The sequence below is a fragment of the Hemicordylus capensis genome, chromosome 2, assembly GCF_027244095.1.
Source record: "Hemicordylus capensis ecotype Gifberg chromosome 2, rHemCap1.1.pri, whole genome shotgun sequence".
Taxonomy (NCBI): Eukaryota; Metazoa; Chordata; class Lepidosauria; order Squamata; family Cordylidae; genus Hemicordylus; species Hemicordylus capensis.
This window is the reverse complement of record NC_069658.1, coordinates 367877747-367901824: the sequence shown is the minus strand read 5'-3', so window position 1 is coordinate 367901824 and position 24078 is coordinate 367877747. Positions and strand designations below refer to the sequence as shown.

Here is a 24078-nt window from a genome sequence, read left to right as displayed (position 1 = left end):
TATTTGGCCCTTTGGTTTGCTGCCAAGACCTGAGGCTTGGTTCATGAAGCTTTATGTCCTAACGTGGATGCCACCATAACCATGGTTCCAGGAGGTTTCTGAAGTTGTGATCATAGAGATAGTGGCACAGACCCACTTCATGCTTGCAGTGCTTCTCGCTGGCTGCTTCTCCGAACACAGTCTTCAATCCAGCAATGCAGTTGCCTGGCAGCAGGGATGCCGCCACATCCCATCCAAACTTGTCAAGTTGTAAAATAGCACAGGGGCATGCCCTCTCCCCATTTGGTCCCTTGCATCCCCCCTCTTGGCAAGCAGAGGGGAAAGGGGACAGGATGGAGATTAAGTGCTGCGCTCCCCAAGAATAAGATGACAATGATATATAAACAAACACTCAAAGTGTCAACATAAGCAGGGCACCCCAAAACAGTACCAGGATGGGAACATTTGGCATGTGGAGTTTTTCCTGGGGTCAGGCTTAAATGGCAGCCCCAACCAGGGATTCTTGGATAGCCAGTTTCTATTTTTTTTCCTTCACAAAAAGGTTGGGGAAGGGGGCCCCAGATCCTTCCTCTTGGGGGAAGCTTGTGCTCTCTAGGCTTACTCATGAGAAGGGCCAGGCAGCAGGATCATCACTCCTCCAGTTAAAGGAGGGAGTTATTATATGTGTTGAGGATGGATGCTGATCTTCAGAGCAGAATGCTCACTCATGAGAGTGTAAGGCCATAGGGACACCCCCTTAAAACTCATAAAGAAGAACCATATGTGGGGACCAGGGTGTTGGGCAAAATCTCTAATAATGCATGATGACAAAACAATCCCTTTCCTTCTCCCATGTACAGGTCTCTTATGGGGGCTCTATATCAAGCCATCTTGCTTTGTGCAGGAAAACTGCAAGGAAGGGTACCCCGGAAACTGTTCTCCCTGTCTTGGCAACTGCTGCCAGGTATCTGTCAAAGCATGTCTCCTACAAGCCCACCCACCCCTGTAGACATGTGCACCTGGTGCTCCCCTCTCCTGTGATTCCCTGTGGCAGTAGATCTGCATGGGGGCAATGCCAGCCCACACCCGTGAAGTGCACAGTCTGACAGAAGACCTAGGGTGCTCATCCCAGTGGTCCCCCCCCCCCACCGCAGTAGACTGGCCCTCTGAGAGTGCTAGTTCATCATCAGCAAGATGCCAATAGAGCAGGAATGTGATTTGGTTTTCATGGACTGCTTTGTTGGGGTGTGCCCTCACAAGAGCATCCTAGGCACAGCGAGACAGGACCACCACACCCTGGATCCTTTGCCCTCCTTCATATACCGTATTTTACGGACTATAAGACGCTACGGACTATAAGACGCACCTTAATTTTAATCCAGTTTTTCAGAGTTTTAACATATTAAACTGTTAAAACATATAAGACGCTCCTGAATTTTGGCGGATATCTTTCGAGGAAAGAAGTGAGTCTTATAGTCCATAAAATACGGTACATATCCCCTCCAAGGAAGTCATCGCGTTCCCTTCCCTTTCCTGAGTAACAGGAAAATAGTGACCCTCCCAAAAAACACTGCCTGAAATTGTGCTTGTATGGGACAATTTTGTTACAGGTCTCTTAGACAGCGGAGTAATCGCTGTCAGAAGCAGCGCTGGCATAGCATGACATTTAAAGGTAGATGCCTTTTCTATGCTGGGAGTGGGTGGACCATTCCGAAAACACATGATCACACTTGGCATGCCCCCTTCAAGATCGTGTCCAATCGCTCCCACTCTAGTGACGTGCTGATACTACGGAGCTTGCTGGAATATGGTCTCAGTGGCCAAGAGCAGGGAGAGGCCACTCTGCCCTGAAACCAGTCGCTGGTTACCAAATTACTCCAAATTACTCATGGTTCAGCAGCCACTGAAGTTCAAATTCATTGTGGATGAATGTCTGCAATGAAACTCACTGTTTCAAATGGAAACCGTGGGTTCATCAAGCTCCTGTTTCACATTGCTTGTGAATTTGGCCAGCATGTCACTCCCTATTGGGACCTGCCCTAGTCACATGCTCCTGAGGGCCTAAGACTGCAAGCCTTTCTTGTAGGGAGGGGTTTTTCACTTTATTCTCCTAGAATATGACCTTGGAAGGGTGAATCTGCTCATATATAAAATGGATGGTGGCAGCCTACTCAGGACTTCTCACAGCTGGAGGAGGGATTTTGTACCCCACCCCCCCACCCCCGATTGTTACAGTTACCATAATATTGTTGGGAATTCTCTCTGGTAAGATAAACCCCTTTTCATTATAGCAGAGTGCACAGAGGCACAACACAGCGGAATTTAGTTAGGTATGCATGTATGGTGAGAGAAAAGTAACTTGGAGCCAGTTCATAGTTTCAAATCAATATAAATGATATTTATTAGAGAACTCCATTCTAGATAGGAAAGTGAGGAGTTAGAATTTCTAATCTATCTAGCTGGATGCAGATGGATTCTGCTTCTCTGCATACATGGTGCAGGGGAGAGGAACTTGCATGTTGCAAGGTAGAAGCAAGGGAAGAGAAGGGAGAGAGGAAGGAAGTGGCTGGAAGGAAGGAAGTCCCTAAGATTAGCAATCTACATATCAAAGGGATAGTGTCAGAGCAGTAAAGAAGGGATGACCAATGTCTTGACCCTCTAGTCCTCTGACTCACTAGTCTGTCCTCCACTGTCATTGAGACAAGAGACAGTGCATAGTCCTTCACTTCCAACAAATATTTCTTTGCTGCATCGTGTTCTTGAATAAACAGCAATTAAGTCACTCTTTAATGCTGAATTATTGGCTGAAACAATGGCAGAGAAATCTGTTTACAGATTTCTAAACTTCTGTTCAACTTTTTGTGAGTTTAGTGTATGACTTACTATTTGAGGATGCTTTGCGGTCCCTAAGTATGGATGGAGTCCTAATTTGAGCTACATAAACAATATAAAAAGTGACACCTCCCCATCAAATGGCTTTTTATGTTTTGCATGTGTTAAAGGAGAAAGATATGGATTAAGAGAGTCCATTTTAAGGTGAGGATTAAAACGGTACTTCCTGCAAGGCTAATAATCCAACACCTATTTACTCACAAAGGTAGCGGTTGACATCCAGACTAAATTACTCATGAGTAGTCCAGTTGAAACTAATGTGACTAATTTGTCCCATTAATTTTAGTGGAACTACTCATGAGTAATTTAGTCTTAATGTTCACCAGCAGATGTCCGCCAGCAGCTCCTTTTCTAAAGGAGCTATTTTCTGTTTCTTTAATTGGAAGATTCAATTTATAAACTATATACACATGTGTATATATAATGAACTTAATTGCAGTTTGTAGCAGTGCCTGTTTGCAAAAGCATAATAGCATCTCCATATGTCCCCTGTGATGTTGTGGGTTTAAAAAAAATACCCTGTTATTTTTATGCTGCATGATAAAATATTGGATAGTGGTAAGCAGTTTGTGTTTGCAAGTTTCCTGCAGTGCACACAAATCTATAAACAAACTGCATATTATTGAAAAGGGAATGGAGACCAGTTTGAATTAATATCTAACTGCAGTCTTGTGCATTTTGAGGGGCACAGTGGGGCCTCGATACTGCAAAGTTGAAGACATTCTAAGTGTGTTGGAAGTATGAAGAGTCAGAGGCAGGATGCTTCCAATTATCAGTTGCACAAGAGCAGTGACAGGAGAGGGTAGCTTCCCAAGACATCTGGTTGAAGATGGCTCACAAGGCAACTGTGTGAAACAGGGTACTGGACCTGATAGGCCTTAGGTCTGATCCAGGAAGGCTGTTCTTATATAAGTAGGGCTGTGCAGTTGTTTCAGAACAGAGCTGTCAGATCGGACATTGACCATGTCAGAACATATCATGACTTTTCTGCTACTACCTTTGGAGGGAGTATCATATTAGAAACGTCAGGATGCATGCTCTAGTGTGTTGGGTTTCTGTTGGAACTGTTGAATCTGATGGAATTGTTGGATCTGATGAAACTAAAAAGAGCTGTTTGGGTGCTTCGTGAAGCCAAGCAAAAAATGATGCCATAGCAATTGCCTTATTTAGAATAGGCTGAAGTGAGAAGCGGGGAAGAGCTGTGAAGTTACAGACTGACCTGGCCATTTGTACTGCATTGTGTCAAATGGTTGGAGTTTTGCCTTCTAATCACAGTCCTCTGAGTAAGGACATAGAGGGACATAGATCAACTTTATTGAAAGAGAACTAAAGTGTACATGTTGATTAAGAAACTAGTAAAACAAAACATCTACATGGAGAAATTAGTGGAAAAATTTCTTTGGTTGAGAAATTGGAAAGATAAAGCATTGCACCCCCAGACCCAATGAAGACAGGACATGCTTAGCTAGAGTAAAAATAGGGCCACTTTGTTAAAGTACAGCACAATAAGACTTGCAACGAGGTGCCTAACTAACCAGAGTGCAGGTACTCCTCCCATGTGGGACTGCTTCCTAGAGAGAGTCATCCCCACAACAGGCAAAGTGCTGGGTACTGATTCAATCAGGCACCAGGTTCTGACGTTCTCTCACCATGAGGCTTTCCCCTGCTGAGGGGGAGGCAACCTGACCCACCCCACGCCAAACCTCCAAACTCTGAGTTGGTGGGTCAAGTCACCCCCTAAGCGGGGGCCATTCCCAACCCTCTGGGCTGCAAAAACCCTGAAGAGCTGTTCCTTGCCCCACCCCCAAAGGCCCTCCAGCTGAACTCCATTAATCAATCTACCTACCCCAAACCAACACTCTCCTGCCATGAAACTGGGGCAAACATCTGTTTAGCCCCACTTCCCCCATCCCACTAGAGCTTCTTGAACACCTTGTTGCAAGTCCCAGAGGAACAGTTCATTCCCCCGATCAGTTAAATGTACTCCATCCCCCCAGTACAGTAAAGTGTCCTGGCATCCTTGAATGCCAGGATGTGGGAATCTATGCCTTGCCCTGCAGCAAGCCAATGTCATTCCCCCACCTGCAGTGAATGACTAGAAGTACCAAGGCCTTGCCCTTCAGCCAGCCAATGTCATTGCCCCTTAGGTGAATGACTAGCCAATGTCATTGCCCCCCAGATGAATGACTAGCACATGTGTTGGCCCCAGTGATGTAATCATCCAACAATGGTAGGAAAAGGTTCCATGGCGTTCCTCAGTTCCACAGTGTTCCTCAACACCCCCAGCCAGTCCCTGTCTGCATTCCCAGCAAGGCCCAATTGAGTGTCCATGTTGGACACTCTGTTTGGCTATCCAACTGGTCCCAAACCCATAGATGTGACCATAGATGAGTACCTGAAGAGGGGAAGGAGGCCTCCGGTGGACTGCAAAACAAAGGCAGGTTAGCACATCCATCCAGGAAGCCCCGCTTACTGCTGTAACAGATGTATGTAGCAGTGGCAGGTGGGTGAACACTGTGCTCGCATACATCCCTGCTGTTGCCGCTGAAGAAGCCTCCTCGATCCTGAAGGAGTAGGGGCCATACTCCACCAGCCTAAGGCCCACCCTCCACAATGCCTGGGTCAAAGACAAGCAACATTATGTCACAAAGGGGCATGACTTATTTATGGCTGCCACTTTAAATGAGAGTGGATTGTTCAAATTGGGCTTGACAAGGAAAAAGCAATCTAGAATGCCCATTGTAATATGAAAGAGACTCAAAGGCTTGCGAAGGGGGAATTAATTAACGACTTTAAAATCCAGCCGTGCAGAGGGGCTCCATTCAAATGCGACTGTTGCCTTCATGCTAAAGGTATGGAGCCTACCTCGTGTAAGGGAGAGGAGAAAGCATCACAGCGCCCCCGAGCTGTGGAGCCCACCTTCAACAAGAGAGAGAAAGAGTCACAATGCCCCTTAGGAGTGATTCACAGTGAACATTGTGAGCCTCTGGAAGAAAGCTAGCTTGCATTCCCCACATACGCACCTTTATTGAAGTTTAAAGAGTATGTTGCACTGGCCAGTAACAAATTTGGAAGAAAGCCTCAGAGACTAAGGTCCAGCAATGTCAGCAAGCACATGTCAATGACATGAGCACATTCCTGAAGGAACAGGGGATTGAACATGTGACTACACATTCGAATTGAATGGTGAATTGAATGGTGTGGCCGAGCCGAGGTTTGGCAAACAAGTTTTGGGGAGCAGCCGTGAGGACTGCAACTGGTGCTACTGAAATTTGCAATGTTGTGAGAGGACAGGTGAGCGGACTTGCATATATCTCATGCCAGCCAGTGAACCCAATCCAGAACCCATTTCAGAAAGGGTTGCACAACCTGAACCAGCCCAACACCAGGATTCCACCCAAAAGACCCTTACTCATTATCAGGAGTGAGCAGTTACCAGAAACAGTCAGTGTGGCTATGCTTATTCTTTAATAATGTTAGTAGATGGCCAGTATATAAATGTAGGTATAAATGCATGCATGAATATATGGTTGTATCACTCAGATTAACCCAATCCACTCAAACTAGAGGGAAATGTGAATGGACTCATATCAGTCCAGGAAAGATTGGATCACTATATGTATCTCATATGTGGCGCCTCAGTACAGGCACAAAGTTTCCTATGCTCCCAGTCCACTAGGTTTACCCCATGCATCCAATCATGTAGACTCAAGGGAACATACCAAAAGGGAAGGGATGACCCTACTCATGGCAACACACAGAGCTGGTAAATGGTGGAAAGCTGCAAAGAAGAAACTGAATCCCTTCATCAGAACAAGACCTGGACATTTGTAGAATGCCCTGCACGTGGGTCTTTAAAACCAAACAAGATGCAGAAGGGGGTGTACAGTGCTATAAGGCAAGACTAGTAGCCACAGGATACAGAGCTTTCAAATGAATGGTGAAGACTCCAGCGAGCCAAGCTGTGGAGGAACTAGGCCAAATGGAGGCAGGCCAGTGCCATTACTGACCCGCCCCCTTCCCCGGTTGGCCTATTCCGGCCACGTGGAGGGTGAGGCAAGATGGCAGAGCCCTGACTGTGTTGGAACACAACTCCACCTTCACTCTATCATGCTGGTGCAGCAGCGGGGAACAGCAGTACATTTGATGCCTGTCAAACACTGTGATGCATTAGAAAAACCATTGAGTTCTACTCCTAGATAGTCTACTTGGCAGTGAATTTTAGTGTAATGGCTAAAATAGCTAACAGTCATACAGACTATGAAAAAGGAAGGCCTAGAACAGGCAATCCTGAAGGGAGAGGGAAACTGGCAAAGTGGATAGAGCATTTGGGGAGGAGAGATTGAAAAGACAGGTTGACAGGAAAGCAGCAAAACCAAGGGAGAAGAAATTGATAGAGAGAAGGGAATAGGCAAATGAGGGAGTTTCCTATTGAGCTACAGCTGCATTTTTACCGGATCAGACATATTTAGTCCATGGTGGTATAGCAGACACTCAGAGGAGGTGGGGAAAGGGCAGACCCAAGGCAGGAGTTGCTTGTGGTAGGGTATGAACAGGAAGGATATTTAGTAGGTTGCTCTGGAATCTGCCCTAACCAATCTACCACGATCTTCCCCATCTGGGTTTAGCTGTAAAGTTTATGGATAGAGAGAGAGACCCCTTTTCTCTAGTGGCATTGTTGGGGTCCCACTTCTTTCTAGAGGACTCATTACCCAATGCGATACCTGCAGTCTTGTAAAGGCCCCTCTTTTCAAGACTTCAGGTTCTTGATGCAGCGAACAGGAAGAATCTCCTGTGTGAAGTAGCAGGAAAATGCACAGAGCAACCAACAGGCCTTAAAACACAACTGTCCTTTATTGTTACAACATGAAAGCTGAGGCTCTGCAAAAGCTCTACCCTAACAACTGTTGCCAAATTTCTTTCGTTTCTCACCTGCCCTTGTATTGCTTTCATCAAACAGTAATTATTTTGTATATTTGTTTGTGTTTATTGAGGTGAAATGTACCCAACTCTCCTGTTCAAAGAACACTTTAGGGGGGAAAGATCCACTGTTGAGAGCACTCTTTTCAATCCCAGTCAAAAAATCAGGGTGTTAAATTTTTCACACAAACCCTTTTGACAGTTGTGTAGAAGTCTCTCGGATGAATGAAGCAACCCTTGCTGGAGAGGTGGGATAGAAATATTTTAAATACATAAAAAATAAATCATTTCTAATAGTCCCATTAATGGCAGTAAAAGCTATGAACTAGATGAAGTTCTGTGTAGCTGATATTTATTTATTTATTCATTCATTCGATTTCTATACCGCCCTTCCAAAAATGGCTCAGGGCAGTTTACACAGAGAAATAACAAATAAATAAGATGGCTCCCTGTCCCCAAAGGGCTCACAATCTAAAAAGAAACATGACAGACACCAGCAACAGTCACTGGAGGTACTGTGCTGGGGGTGGATAGGGAGACTTACTCTCCCCCTACTAAATAAAGAGAATCACTATGTAAAAAAGGTGCATCTTTGCCCAGTTAGCAGGGGACTAATATGCCACTAAGATCTTTTCATCTCCCGCTGAATAGAACTCATGTGCTGATCAGAACAGAGAGTAGGGATGTGCATGGGATGGGATTTGTGTTCTGTTCTGAGCTTGGAATGGAACACAAATGCCCAAAACGTTCTGTCAGAACAACCGGTCAAGCCTGTTGTTTCAACGGAATGCACTTGGAAGTTCCAAGCACCATTTTGGAGATGTGTTTTCCCCTTGCTGACTGGTTTGGCACTGGCTTCCAATTGGCTTGTGATCTCCTTGCTTTTTGGTTGTCTTGTTCTCATACAAATCAATTTTGGGAAGGTTACAGCAAGTTTTTCATATTTTGCTATTTTACCTTAGGAAACTCTTGTTTGTCAAAGGAACCTCTCTGTCTCATCTATCCATTCCTTCACAGGACCTACAACTTCCAAGCTCTTTCTTCCAATCTCCTTTCTAATGGATACAGCACCCAATTCCACTGCACTGTTAAGAAAATCACTTGCAAGTTCCTATCTGGGTCCATAGGAACTTGCACAGAATGTGATTTTCTTAACGGTGCAGTGGAATTGGGTGTTGTATCCATTAGAAAGGAGATATATGTTCTCTGTTAGGGTTATATGATACTGCATATGGACCCCTTCTTTATCCCCAAGGCCAATTTGATCAATCACAATCAATATGTCTTCTAAAATAAATGTATTGCATCATGCTTTTACATGAGAGTGCACAGGTAACTTTCTGCACGTAGGTTATCTCCAGGTAAAAATTGGGAAGTATGACGCAGCCCTTACAAATTGTGCTTTCTGTAATTTGTAACTGAAGTTTATTTCATCCACTTGATATATTATCTTGCATATGAACTGCACAAACAATTGTTAGAATTCTGAAGAATATTCGATTCACCCACAAATATGTACACATTTTTCAAATTAAATTGCATGCTGGTTTTATTTCTAAACAAGGCCTTCATTTGCAAAGAATGCAGTATCAGGAAGACAATAGTTAAACCTATTATGCATCTGACTTTGAGGGAGAATCTGCTGATTCACTATAAACCTCTTTCGTACTATTCCAATAGCTGCTTTGAGGTAGCAAGCTTATTGCCTCCCTATGCACAATGCACTCTCAGGCGGCCAGAGTCTCTCTCTGTCTCCGTGCCTCAAGGTGAAAAATTAAAGTTAGCATTGCAAACTCAGCACTTTCTTTATCTCTTTCAATATTTTTCAGTAGCAGAGTCAAGTGTAAAGGCAGCATCCTCTCGCATTTACTGTATCTGAACAAAGCTCAGGGAAGATGAAAGTGAGACGTATTTGTATTGGCTTGTAATCCTTTATGCTCTTATCACAGTGGATGCTTTGCCTGAAGGAAAACAAATATGTAATACATGTTCATATTTCAGGAGAAAAATTGAGGACAAATAGTACAATTCACAGAAAGCATTTGTCATCTGCTCTTTATATATAATCAGTTATGTTCTCCTTCAAAAGTAGTATAGGGGTACTATGAAGCAGTATTTGATCGTAGCATATTGGAAATCTGGACTAGAATCCAAGGAATTGTGAAACTAAATCTGTCACTCCAAAAGAGCTTTAGACTGGTAGACTCCTTTAGACTTTTAGACTTCTCAAGCAGCATGCTTCCAGTTTATGATATGCCATGGGGCTGAACTGTTCAAAGAAAAAAAAGTCAAAAAATCCACTTGAGCTAAAGTAGCGCTTTTTATCCTGACCAATGTCAAGGTTTGATCCTTAACAGGAACAGCACCCAAATCTTAAGCATTTTTTTAATAGACCAAGTAAGTTCTATAGATATCAGTAGTACTTCTAAGTAAATAAATTTAGAACTAAGTGAGTAAGTTCAAAACACTGATGCTACATCTGTGCAAAATATCCTAGGAACATAGGACACTGCTATATACCAAGTCAAACCATTGGTCCATCTAGCTCAGTATTGTCTACACAGATTGGTAGCAGCTTCTTCAAGGTTGCAGGAAGGAATCTCTCAGACCTATCCTGGAGATGCCAGGGAGGGAACTTGTAACATAGATGCTCTTCCCAGAGTGGATCCATCCCCTCAGGGAAATATCTTACAGTGCTCACACATGTAGTCTCCTATTCATAAGCAACCAGGGCAGACCCTGCTTAGATAAGAGGACAAGTCATGCTTGCTACTACAAGATCAGCACTCCTCTTCTGGACATGCCCAATAATAATCAGATTTAGACCCGGTCCAAAACATAACTAATTCTGATGTCCAAGGGGATTTGGAGATTGGAGTTTTCAACCATCAGTTTCCCATGCGACATTCAAACTGCTTTTGAAGTGGAGGGAAGCAAATCATGCTAAATACTACAGAGATCAGCTGAACTGTTCAATGGAAGAAGAAAACAAGACCTTAAAAAATCCATTGTTTGAGCCCTAAGTCAGTCTTTGGGTCACAACCCTAGTTTCTTGGGTCTTATCCAGAAAATCAGGAAATGTGTGTTCAAATTGCATTTAAACCTTTGTATGATACCCAGAAGTCCCCATTCAAAGACCAAATCTCTCCCATTTAATTGATAGAAAGGAATAGCTTTGCTGCAGGGGTTTCCTGCTTTTTGAAAAGGTTGTGGTAGTTGTACATTCCAACTCTCTAGGCCCAGGTCAAATCCTCCCAGTCCCTGGAGCAGCATGGTGAACTGCTTCCCCCACCTCCACGGTGTATGAAGTGCACTGCCCACCCATCTTCCCCATGTTGATTCCCCACCCTTGATCTCCCAATTCTTCCCCCTGCTGTGGTTCATTGAGTTCACTTAATGCTACTAGTTTTCTCCCTGCCTCAACTCAGTACCTCCCCCATGGACTGATCACTCTGACCAATTCCCTCCTGCTCCCCATTCCTCCACCCAGTTTTTTTCCCACCCTTGCCAATTGCCAAGTGATTTTCCTCATCTCCCTTTACTTGGTGGTGGCGGTGGCAGTGGCAACAGCATCTGCCACTCCTGCCTTTTCAAAAGGCATTGGGCAGGGAAGGGAGGTTCGGGAAGAACTTTGTCTCAATTATTTAGTCTCAATTATTTTTAGAAATGCTTTAAAAGTCATAAAATGGCATCAGTAGTGATAGGAATATGAAATGTCATCATCGATATCACGGACATATTCAGTTATTGACCATGAAACTCATATAACCACGCCATACATAAGAATCCTAATAGCAGTGTGTACACTAACTGGAATAAAAGTTGCAGTTCTCCAGGTGCAAAACAGCATTTTCATCACTTAGGAAGTGCATTCCTTTGCAAGAAGTACAATCTTGAGTGGAGACTGTTGGACTGCATGCAGCAAATGGGGACAATGAATGTATTTATGTATAACCTGAACATCCAGAAGGTTCTTAGGAGTATGATGAAATAATCTAATATGACTCACATGCCAGGGCAGGAAAACTGGGACGGAAAGAGGTGGTCTTCCCGTCATGTAAACATGCAGGTCTGTGGCTGGAGAGTTAAGAATGGTGCTATACCTCTCTAAAACCTCCAAAGAACTGAAAATGCTTTTCTTTTTATATGCTTTTGTTGTAAATGAATGCAAATACATAGCTGGCACTTTGCTAATTTTTTGCCTTTGAGAAAAAAATTTTCATTTAACCTAGTTGAATTTATATGAGTTGTAAATCTGGTAAACTTTATTTTGTCCTCATGAGCACTAATTAAAACAATCAGATAACCAGTTAACTCATCCAAAATACATTTGATCTGAAGTAAATGGGAATGTGTGTAGTGTTTAGCTGTCTTCAGAAAGCTCTTTCTTGAAAAGTTGTGACACTGACTGCCTTGAAAAACTTGAGTTTCGATTTTAATATTTCATGTGTGACCATGCAAACAGAGTGTATTGTATGAGCTTTATCCGCAAGTGGTTGGGGGAAAAGTTAGTTTTCTAAAATTTTTCCTTCAGTTAGTAATAGTGTCAGGGCCATCCCTAGGGGGGTGCGGGGCTAGGGGTGAATCAGCATGTTTGTGGGGCCATTAACATTTCAATCTAATTAACATCATACATAAAGCATGCACACACACACACACACAAATTTGCCATGTATGGCCACTATTCAATAAAATGTATAACATTTGTAGTGCAGAGCAGCTTGGAAATTCAGCTCTTCTCTCAATGTGATATATTTGAACTCCCTCAGCATGCCTCAAAAACCATTTGGGCTTTTCAAATGTTTCAGCAGAACACTAAAAACAATCTTCAAGACACAAGGGGAGAAGATTGAGCACCCAAAGAGACTAAAAAACACAAATAACTTTTTGTACAGACCATGTCTTGGCTAGTTTCCTTCCATAGCAAGTTGTTTGGTTTTTTTAAACCCATTGTGAAGGAAGATTCTTGAGGGCACAAACAGAAACTGAATTCACAAGAATTTAAGAATATAAAACGAAGTATATTTATGCAAATATGCATTAGCAGAAACATTTCAACATGCAACGTTGCAATCGGCACGCTTTAAAAAATAGCTCTTTTAAGTGACCCCTGGAGAGCTCGCCCCCGCCTTCACCATCTCTTACCTCCCTCCCACAGCCCTGTCAATTACCAGCCCCTTGTTTACATCTGGCTCTCCAGCACTTTGCAGGGGTGGGGAAGTGGGGTGGGGGCAGCGTGGAAGCCCCAGGACCACCTCCATCACCAGCTGCATTGGACCCAGGCTGGGAAGTGTCCCCCACTCCTCTTAAAGTTCTGGTTGTGGCTGTGAAATTGAGGATTTCCTTGAGAACCCTCAGCTTTGCTTCAATGCAGATTCAAGCATTTAGGAGAGCACCTTGTACAGTCTTCTCATGGGACTATAACACCTTGGGATGCAGGTGGAGGATCACTTGTTAGAATTGCCCTGCGTCAAAATATTCCTCTATGTGGAATGCTTACATGCAAGGGGAAAGGCTAGCACTGCTCTCATTCACTTTTGAGCTTCTTCTTTAAAATGCTCTTGTACAACTCTCCAAGCTGCTTAAAAATACTTGGAGTAGATTAAAGAGGAATTTGAAGGGCTGTCTCTTGAGAATGGAGCTCTCAGAAAAAATCAGATTGCTGTGTGTTCATTTGGATCACAGCCTAAATTTACAGCTGTATAGCAAAGTTTTCCTGCAGGTGAATTTGAAAATGCTGAGCACTTGAGAGATATACTAAACTCAAATTCAATGAATGGTTCATAGCAGGGAAACTATAAAATTAGACCAATACCAGTTTGAAAACATTTGAAGATAGGATGGAAGAAAACAAATCATTTAACAGGCTGGATAGAATGTATTCAGGGTGTGATTGGTATAGAAAAGTACAAAACCACAAATCTTTTCAGCAGTAATATTAAAGTGAGAGCCTATTTACTTTGCAACAGATGATACAACATTGCACGTTTTGTAAGGAAGGCTTTTAGCCTACCAGGAAAATAGTCCATTCAAATTAAATCACTTCATCACTCTGATGGCTACATGACAAGTCTTGCCAAAGTTCATACATCAGACGTCTGTGCCTCTGAAAAATTTCACATTCGTAATGGGCTGTCATATCAATTGTCCAATTCCATCTTGCAGTGTGTCCTCTTTGTGAGTCAGTGGGTTGTCACACTATTATCAAACTACACCTGCCATTCTTCTCCCTCGTTTTACCATTCTTGCAGTTATCTGCTAAACTATCTCATCTCCATCTCATTTTGCATGTAAAAGAAGAAAATGCCCACAATAATCTTCCTCTTGATTGGTATGAATGGACTTTATATATGTCAAATCCAGTTTGTTTTCATTTCACGTTTCCAATGTGATGATGGTTACATTTTAGTTGGGCCAAATTAAGGCTCTGCTAGGATCCAAATATCTTATCCTGGTTTTCTATTAATTCTTTACTTCAGTGCAAGCATTATTAATTATTTATTTATTAAACTTCTATACTGCACAGACGTTCATCTCTGGGTGGCTAACATAAAACAATTAAAACACATATAAAAAGTTAAAACAACAATGCAACAATTTAAAATCAGCCATAAAATTAAAGCTGGGAAAGCTTGGGTGAAAAGATGGGTTTTCCGATGTTTTTTAAAAATTGCCAGAGATGGAGAGGATCGTATTTCAGCAGGGAGCGCATTCCACAATCTTTGGGCAGCAACTGAGAAGGCCCATCTCTGTGTAGCCACCAGACGTGTCAGCGGTAACTGGAGACAGACCTCCACATGACCTCAATGAACGATGTGGCTCATAGTGCAGAAGACGCCCTCTTCAATACCCAGGGCCTAAACCATTTAGGGCTTATAACTAGCACTTTGTATTTTGCCCAGAAACCTATTGGCAGCCAGTGAAGCACCATCAGCAGCGGAATAATGTGGTCTCTCCGAGATGACCCAGAGACCATCCTGGCTGCCGCATTCTGAACCAACTGCAGTTTCCGGACTGTGTACAAAGGCAGCCACACATAGAGCGCATTACAAAAGTCAAGTCTGGAAGTTACTAACAAATGTACCACTGTTTTGAGGTCCTTGATCTTGAGAAACAGGCGCATCTGGCGTATCAGCTGAAGCTGATAGAAAGCACCTCTGGCCACCACCTCTACCTGACAAACCAAGGAGAGGTGTGGATCCAGAAGTACTCCCAGACTGTGAACCTCTTTCTTTTGGAGACGTGTGACCCCATTTAGAACAGGTAGATCAAGATCGTCTCTGGAGTTCTGAACCCGCACAATAAGTATCTCCATCTTATCTGGATTCAGCTTCAGTTTATTCTCCCTCATCCAGCCCCTCATCCAGCCCTGCTCCCTGCTTCCAGGCAGGCATTTACAGAGGGTATACCAGCTCCTGAAGAATTTGACATGGAGAAGTAGATCTGGGTGTCATCAGCATACTGGTAACACCCAGCTCCAAATCCCCTGATGATCTCTCCCAGCGGTTTCATGTAGATGTTAAAAAGCATTGAAGAAAGTATGGAGCCTTGAGGGACACCATACTTAAGCTCAGATCTCGAAGAGCAACAGTCTCCAAATGATACCATCTTGAATCTGTCCGAGAGGATTTATTTATTTATTTAGATTTCTATACCGCCCTTCCAAAAATATCTCAGGGCGGTTTACACAGAGAAATAATAAATAAATAAGATGGCTCCCTGTCCCCAAAGGGCTCACATTCTAAAACGAACCATAAGATAGACACCAGCAACAGTCACTGGAAGTACTGTGCTGGGGGTGGATAGGGCCAGTTGCTCTCCCCCTGCTAAATAAAGAAAACAGTGCCCCCCTCCCAACACCCTCTGACATTCCAGAAGGATACTATGGTCAATAGTATCAAAAGCTGCCAAGAGATCCAAAAGGACCAACAGAGTCACACTTCCTCTGCCAATTGCCAGTTGGAGATCATCCATCAGGCCGACCAAGGGAGTCTCCACCCCATAGCCCGCCCGAAAACCAGTTTGAAATGGGTCTAGATAATCAGTTTCCTCCAAGACCGCCTGGAGCTGAGAGGCCACCACCCTCTCAATTACCTTGCTCAGCCCGTCAGAAGCTATTGATCATATCAGCTTACACATACAGCAGGCTCATTTACCTCATTTGACAAGACTTTTTTCTGCAGGTCAGTGTTCATCAAGTGTGACTGGTGGTGTTTCCAAAGCTCATGTTTCCATACAAAGGTCCTATGCAACCAGCAGCATCTCCCGTGTGCAAATTCCTCCTGGTAATCTCAGTGCTTTGGATGCCAATGCATGTCTTTGTGTGGAACTTCTGGGGTCTCCACCACAAAGCTTCACAAGGCAGTTTAAAACAGTGGGCCAGTTTCAGAATGCAGACTCAAGGTGACATCCCTGAGCCTCAGGACCGTGTGCTCCTTTCTCTTTGGCTTATGCAAGCCTCCAAATAATTCTATTTCCAATTTAGGTTACAAAGAAATGAATATTGGTTGTGACGTCTGAACTGATCAGTCTTGGCTTATTCTAGGCAAATTCCTTGAAATAAACTTAGATATGAACACAGGGTTTGAAGTGGATTTCATATCTAGCTTTATTTCCAGCAGATTGGTTGGAATACAACAAGATTGGTCAGTTTGGATGTCATCACATTCTACCACAGTATTTTTCTAAACTATATTGGAAGTAGATTTCTTTGGACACTCATGCAGGCTTCAACCTGTATTCTGCATGATGTCTGAACTGGGCCAGTAGAATGGTTACATAACCTAGACAATAATGTTCTAAAATCAATTTTAATACTGTTTAAGTTGAACTAAAATGTAAATCAACTTAATCAATACAAAATGCATTGGGCAACCTAAGCAGTAGTAATTAACAGTAGAGCTATCCCTCAAAGGCCTGTCCAAAAAAAAGGGGGAATAAAAGTTTACTTTCTAAAGTCCATAAATATGAAGTTGCTCTGTAATTTAATGGAAGAGAACATTCTATAAGTCCCGTACCACTGCTGAAAATGCCCTGTTTATATACTATATTAATCATGCCTTAAGTAACTTGGGGGAGAGGTAAATGTGGAGACTCTTTCTTTTGGGAGGGGACATTGCTGCATTTTGAATGCCAGAATTTTAATAAGTGAGATACTGTAACCAATGCACATTCTCATGGTGCAAGCACCTAACTAGAAGTTTGACAGCATCTTATTCCTCCATAGTTCCAGTAGCTAGGGATGTGCTTGAAACGGATTTTGTGTTCTGTTTTGATCTTGAAATGAAACACAGATGGCCGAAATGTTTAGTTGACACAGCGGTCGACCCTGGCTGTTTCAATGGAACAAACTTGAAACAGTTTGAGTGTTTCGGCCATAGGGAACAATGGAGAAACTTGCAAGACCTCATTATTTCCCATGGGTAGTGCCTAAGGATACCAAAGTGGGTTGTTTGGTAGGACATGATGGGTGCTACCTACTAACCGACCTACAAAAGAAATGGGCAAGCGGATGATATTTAACACTCTGCAGTTACCACACAGAGGCTGAAAACAGGCAACAGCCACTGGCCCAAGCTGCTGTTGGGGAGGCCAGTGAGGGGTTTAGAGGAGTCCCCTGCCATCTCGCCACAGCCAGGAAGGTAAGATCCCCACTTCCCCTACCCTAGGGAATCCCCCTTTGCTTATAAAGGGGAATCCTCAGTGGATTCCCATTTACAAGCATTGACACAAATTGGTTCATGGGCCCGTTTGGCCCAGTTCAGTGGTCAAACCAGACTGGAACCAGACCAGGCTGGGTCACTTCAGTCTGAGTTTGAACTGAACTGGCCATACCGGTACAATGCACATCTCTACCCACAGTTCCTCTGCTGTGTGGTTAGTGTCCTCCACGTGCAGCAGTGCCGGTTAGAACCACGCCACCAGCAAAAGATGTCGCCTTACTCTCCTGCCCCCACTAGTGCACCACGAGGGACAGGAAAGGAGCATGCAGCCCACTGCCACTGGTCCACAGATCTGCAGTGAAGTGAACACTGGTGTCAGGTGCTGCTGCACGCAGGAGCTCCGACACTGCCTCCCTGCATGCCCAGTACAGGGTGGGCACCACCTACCTGCTGAAGGTGGTGTGTGAGGGGATCTTATAGTCGAAGGCAAGCAGTATGACTAGCGAGCAGAAACTGGTGTTCACCACCACCTGGAGTGGCTGGTGGTCCAAAGCAATCATCTTCCCAATGGCCTGAGTGATGAGATGAGGCTCTGGGTGATCAAACTTCTTGCCTACCAACTGCACTCACTGAACAGGCAACTTCACCTGCTTGGGAGCATGAGCAGGTGCCTTGCTGCTAATCAATGCCTTGCTACTAATATGGCACACCAGGCCTATTGCGGCAGGGGTCCCCAGGTGACACCATTGTAGGTGCTTCAGCATCCCCAGTGTCCCAAGATGCTTAGGGTCCTTCCCCCTGTTGACCTCTGACCTGCAGTGAGTACAGACAGCATGAGTTAAATCACCAGGGAAGATTTCAATGTGGCCCCACACCATCCTGCCATCAGAGCTGGTATGACTACATTGGGCTGGGGCTGCTGGTTCCTTCTTGGGGCCTCTACCACCCTCAGTCCAGTGTGCATGTGTGTGTGTGTGTGTGTGCGCGCGCACGCACATCTTACAAGACCCTCCAGAGAGAAAATAGCACACTGGCTAATGTCTACAAATGTTAATGAATTACATTCTGCTTTCTTTGTGCCTAGGATCCAAATAAAATGTTTGTGCTTGCAGCCAGCCTTCTGTAATTCTTTTTACTGTAGCTTTTGGTACTGCAATGTAGGTTCCTAAAGTTTCTCCAAACTTCTGTAACTCATAAAGAAACTTGTAAAGCTTGGCTAGAAGCTGTACTCAGAAAGGGGTGGTGTCTGGGAAACATACTAGGTGACCTTCTGAACCATGTTCTGTGAACATTATAATGGAATATGTGGGCAGTTGTGCAAGAGTGCTCTTGTGCAATGGCAAAATTGTGCAAATACAGTTGTGCAATGGTAGAGCTATTATTTCCAATGGACCAACTGTATTTGCATAATTTTTGTGTTACATGTTACATTGTATGTGGGATGTTGCACAATATGTCAGCCAGTGCTCCCACTTCTCGCTGCCCTCTGGATCCCAGTGTGTGTTAATGCAACGAGTGCCGGAACAGACAATGAGCGCCATAGTTAGCTACCATGTTTTCAAGAAAGCAAAGCAGTAGCAATAGTTCTAGTTCTGACTTCCATATCTATCTTTTGTGTAATTATAGAAAGCAGTGTTTGACTCTATTTGCTTGCCCAAGTGATGTTTGTGTTGATTTAACTGACATCATGTACAAGTAGTAGAAAAGCAGTGGTAAATAAATAGAAACTTTAATAATTGTGTGTATTTCATATTACTAGGCATTATACAGGAATCCATTTCTAATGAGCTAAGAATCAATCTAAATAATTAAAGAAGTTAATATTTCTGCCTGGTTGATCAATTAAAAAACCTTCAGTCTTTTAAATATAAGTGTCTTGGGAAGTAACTTGAATGTGAAAGATTTATTATGGTATATTCCCAAGAACAAACTGTGATTGTGCAGCAGACCAAAAAGACATGGCCCTATTTTCTTTGGTTACTAATTAGAACATTGTGCATGCTAGAAATTAAAGAAAGCACTTTGCCTATGTATATTAATATACTATTAACTATATGCTATTGAAAGCAATTTTTATTTTGTGAGTGTATGACTCTTTATCATTCATAGCTTATTTCTTCTCTTATGCTAGAAAATTTCATTGTTTATCTGTGTTAAATTTTAATATTACTTTACTTTAGAGTGTTCTTAAGAGCCATCAACAAATTTTCTGAGACTATGAACCAGAAGTTCCTGGAAAATATGAACTTTGAAGAACAAGTGAGTGGTTGCCTGATTTCATGTATTTGACTTTTGAAAAAGCTGAATTCCTTTATCTTTCAGTATAAAATTTGCTTTTCTATATTCTGTTTTGCTGATAGAGGACATTCAAAGTACTATAGATTTTTGCTTGTGCTTGCTGAAGTTTTCAGCCCAGTCCTGGTCATTGGACTTTTGTAATGTTCACAGTCTAATATTCACATGTTGAAAGTTCTGATCAGAAACTCTCTCTCTCGATAGATAGATAGATAGATAGATAGATAGATAGATAGGGTATGAATGAATTTTCATCAGAATATTAAAAGCTGGTTTCTCTTTTCATCAGAATATTAAAAGCTGGTTTCTCTTTTTATAACTATCAAAATTAGCATTTAACGAGTTCCTGTTGATAGGGAAACTAAAACTAGCTGACCAATGGAGAAGTATCAATTGTAGAAATCCTAAATAAGGTAAAGGTCTACTGGAGACACCACTTTGGTAAAACAAACAAGCAAGCCACTAATTCAAGATTTTAAAATACTGGCAAATTAAATATCTTGAAATATAAGACTCCGATCAAAGAGGATTTATTTATGGTAAAACTGTCAGATTTTAGGCCAGTTAAGACAATACCTCTCTGGCCCATTTGATTAAAAGCAGGATGCATGAAGTGCATGCCTATTGTGATGGCTTTTGTGATGCCCTTCCACCAGCATATCCCTGATTCGTATTCAGACAGCGGTTCTGCATGCACTCCAAATACTTCTTTAAACTAATATTTGGAGTGCAGGAAGAGCTGCCATGTGGATGAACATCCTTCCCTCCATATAATAGAGAGTGTTCCGGGAGCGCATCACAATGTCACAGAAGGCATCACAATGGGCACACAGTCAGTGTGCTCCCTTTTAATTGCATGCGCTGGAGAGGCATTGTGTGAATCTTCCTTATGTAAGGAAATTAGTGTGAAATCAAGGGAATTCATTAACAGGAGAGAATACATAAGGGACCCTATCACCTTTCTTCTGTTTGCCCTAGCAATATATCCTCTTAATATTGCAATAAAGAATGGCTGGATAATTTACAGTATAAAAACATACAAATATGTATATAAAATATCTTTGTTTGTGGATTATATCTCCTGTACCTTTGTGAGTAGTATAAAAAGAAGGTGAAGCTTCCCCCTGCCCTATCACAGAGTGTTGGAAAACACAAATACCCAGGGCTAGCCCGGGTCTGAGGGGGCTCTCAGCAAGGTGGCCTCTGGTGCACTCCCTCCTACATGAGGCAAAAATAAGGTTGGTTGTTCTGCTGCCAACCTGGTAAAAATGAAAGAAATCTGTATCTGCCACCACAGTAATGGGAAGGCGCCCACTCAGCTAGTGAATACAGTTTACTGGTTGGGCAAAATCTCTGCTGGGGTTCAGGAAAGGTCTTAGCAGTGGTCCCACTTCAGGTGCTGGCCTGTGACAGATGCCCAAGGGGGCTGTGTGTTTATGCTGGCATAAGCATAATACTGGCTGAGCAGAAGGCCAAAAATGCAATCTTGTAATCTCTTCTCCCAAGTACAACTCCACAAAGCACTACTTCACTTAGTGGTGAAATGTGCAAACAGTGTTGACCTGAGTGGCTTGAGCACAGAGAAAGGTTGTTATTTTTTTTTAAGGGTAACAAAGAAAACATCCTATTTTTATGTTTACAATCAGACTGCAGCAATGTAACTCTCATTCATTCGTTAGAAGTTGTGAGCATTTTCATGAACAGTGCTTGCTTTTGTTTTCAGGTGCATGCAATGCTTGTGGAAATGTGTCAACCTGACAGAGCTGGGCATTTTGCAGCTTAATCACACTGCAGGGGCAAAGTGGGCATCTCAGAGTTTTGGGACTCTTTCTTCATTGGGCCCATCCACTGGCTCAGGAGGAGGACTTTTGTGAATTAGAATTAGAAGCTAATTTTTCATCTGTGTCTCTTCGGTTCTGATGGGAGCAAGTAGGATAGCTCCATGTGCCACTCAGATCCTCTTTCTTGCTTTGCAGTTAACAAAGTTGGCTCATGCCAGAAACTAATACTATAGCCATGTTGGTTTATAGCAGCAAAGGATTTGTTTAAAAGTGTTGTATCCCCCATCCAGCTGCTTTGATTGTCCTTCTAACTGTGCTGCTGTTATAGATTTGAAAGAACAAAAAAATGCGTTAGGTAGTCAGGTAGTAGAAAACTAGTTCTACTTTGTCCTTTAATAAGTATTTGGGTTCCTAGCCCTGATTAAGTTTTTCTTCACTTTGCCTCCTATCAACTTTTGGTAGTAAATTATGTGGCCTGGCTCATTGATGGTGCCAGTCAATTTGAGGCTAGTTCCTTCAGCAAGTTTGTTGACAAATGGCGGTGGGAGGGTGACGCACAGATTATGCTCTTTGAGGATCTGATTGAGTCGTAATGTGAATATTAGTGGAGCTTACTGCAAGGGAGATAAATGTGTTAATTTTAGAAATGGGAAAAGAATAGAAAGTCTTCCTAATTCTCTCTGCTCCTATAGTTACTGTAACATCTTTTGTGATACAATGGGAGAGGAGGACAGTAAGGAAATGCTGATGCAGGGTCTTTATTCAATTCAAGAAATGAACTTAATGGAGTTGCTCAGTGCCAAAGTGAATAACCAAGGTTGGATGCCAGTTCTCACGATCAATGTAATGTCAGTTTGGCAGGAAGCGGAGAGCTTTTCCTTGTGTGTGCTCCCACAGATACTGTCCATCTTTGGGTGGCCTTTCTACATGGAAGAATCACCACAATACACCTTACTTTTCTTATGTGTCACTAAGAGAAAACTGTTTCTCCCATGATATTTTTAAAAATAATTTTCACTATAAAGGATATACAACTATGCTATACTGATCCAATGAAGTAGGGGTATTAGGCAGTTCTGTTCCACCAACTATGGACATATATCTTTCTGGTTTTCCTGAGTGAAGGAAAATTTTGTTGGTTCATATTCAAATAGCAAGAGAATAAGGCCATCAGAGTTTTTCAGAGCTTATATACGTGGAGAGAGAGAGAGAGAGGATATGTGAATGACTCGACATTAACAGATGCTATCCTTGGTCATCTTTTACATTTGTTCTGTTATAAAATTTAATTTTGTCAGAATCAAGGGGAGTTTTCCCACAAAGCTATGGTTAACTTATGGCACCACAACACAATATAATTATTCTGGTTGTTTGGGAGTTGTGATTACCTTGGGAAGTGCAAAGTTTCACAGGCCTTGCTGCAGTGTGGTTTATTGTTATTAGCTAATGAATCCCATATGAATCTCCTGATGCTGCTAAGGGAATGCAGGCCAGCAGGCATAAAAATTATACTCTTGCCTTTATTCTAATTGCATGATAATAAAAACTTACAACTTTGCATAATATTAAAAAATATTGCAGTGTTTCCACTGGTTGCTTTCATAAATTATTTAGGTTTCACACTGCTTAATATCACCTTCCATTTTAGGTGAAACCCATTACAGCTATTCAGTGTTTTTGTCTTCTGCTCAATTTACAGCTGTGGAACAACTACTTTCATCTTGCAGTGGCTTTTATCACCCAGGATTCCTTGCAGCTGGAACAATTCTCTCATGCAAAGTTCATTAAGATTTTGAACAAGTAAGTCTTATTTTTATCATTTGAATGCTGTCTTTTCTTCTCATTCCCAAACAAAGCTCGGGTAAAGGTGGTTGTTTTTGTATTCCCTTACAGATATGGAGATATGAGGCGCTTAATTGGCTTCGCTATCCGTGACATGTGGTACAAACTTGGTAAGTAAGCACAGTCAAAAACACAAGTGCTTACTCTACACCTCTTCTATTTGAGGGATGTTTCTGAAATATGAGACATTTGTTCAGTCTAGTTTATTGTTTTTGTGTACTAAATGTCTTCCTATTTATTTGCAATATATGAGGAAGTAAGAGAAATCTGTGTCGTTACTGAATAGATGATTCTATCTGGAGAGCAAGGGACAAAGAACAGAAGCCATTACCAACACACTTTGGACCTTGGAAGACCATATAATCTGAATTAGTAACCTCTGCTAAGTGGGCAAAGAGGTGTCTTTTAATTGGTGACTCTCCTATAGTTATCAGTGAGATATCAGTTGTTCCTATTCAGCCTAGCAAAGCAGAAGATATCCTGCCTAAGCATGCATCCATGCATCAAGAAGAAGAATCCCTTTTGTGGAGATCTTCCTAAGCTCCGCAGCACCAGTTGCAACCATCAGTGACTTTCACTGACCTTTCCTTCTTCCAGAAGTGCCCTGCACCACCCAACAATATATCTCTGAGGGATGAGGGCACTTCTGTGGGTAGGAAAGATCATCAAAAAAATAACCTCCTCTTTGCACAATAGCACTGAAAAGT

At 42.6% G+C, this 24078-nt stretch overlaps 1 protein-coding gene across 4 annotated transcripts in view; it reads left to right on the top strand.

The window, feature by feature from the left end:
- Nucleotides 1-24078, top strand: part of DOCK2 (dedicator of cytokinesis 2) — a 422720-nt gene that overhangs the window by 312756 nt on the left and 85886 nt on the right. For all 4 annotated transcript variants that reach the window (XM_053294951.1, XM_053294952.1, XM_053294953.1 and 1 more), the window contains 3 exons: nt 19634-19712; nt 23229-23329; nt 23423-23481. In XM_053294951.1, the coding sequence (XP_053150926.1) occupies nt 19634-19712; nt 23229-23329; nt 23423-23481 (239 nt within the window). The remainder of the gene's footprint in view (nt 1-19633; nt 19713-23228; nt 23330-23422; nt 23482-24078) is intronic.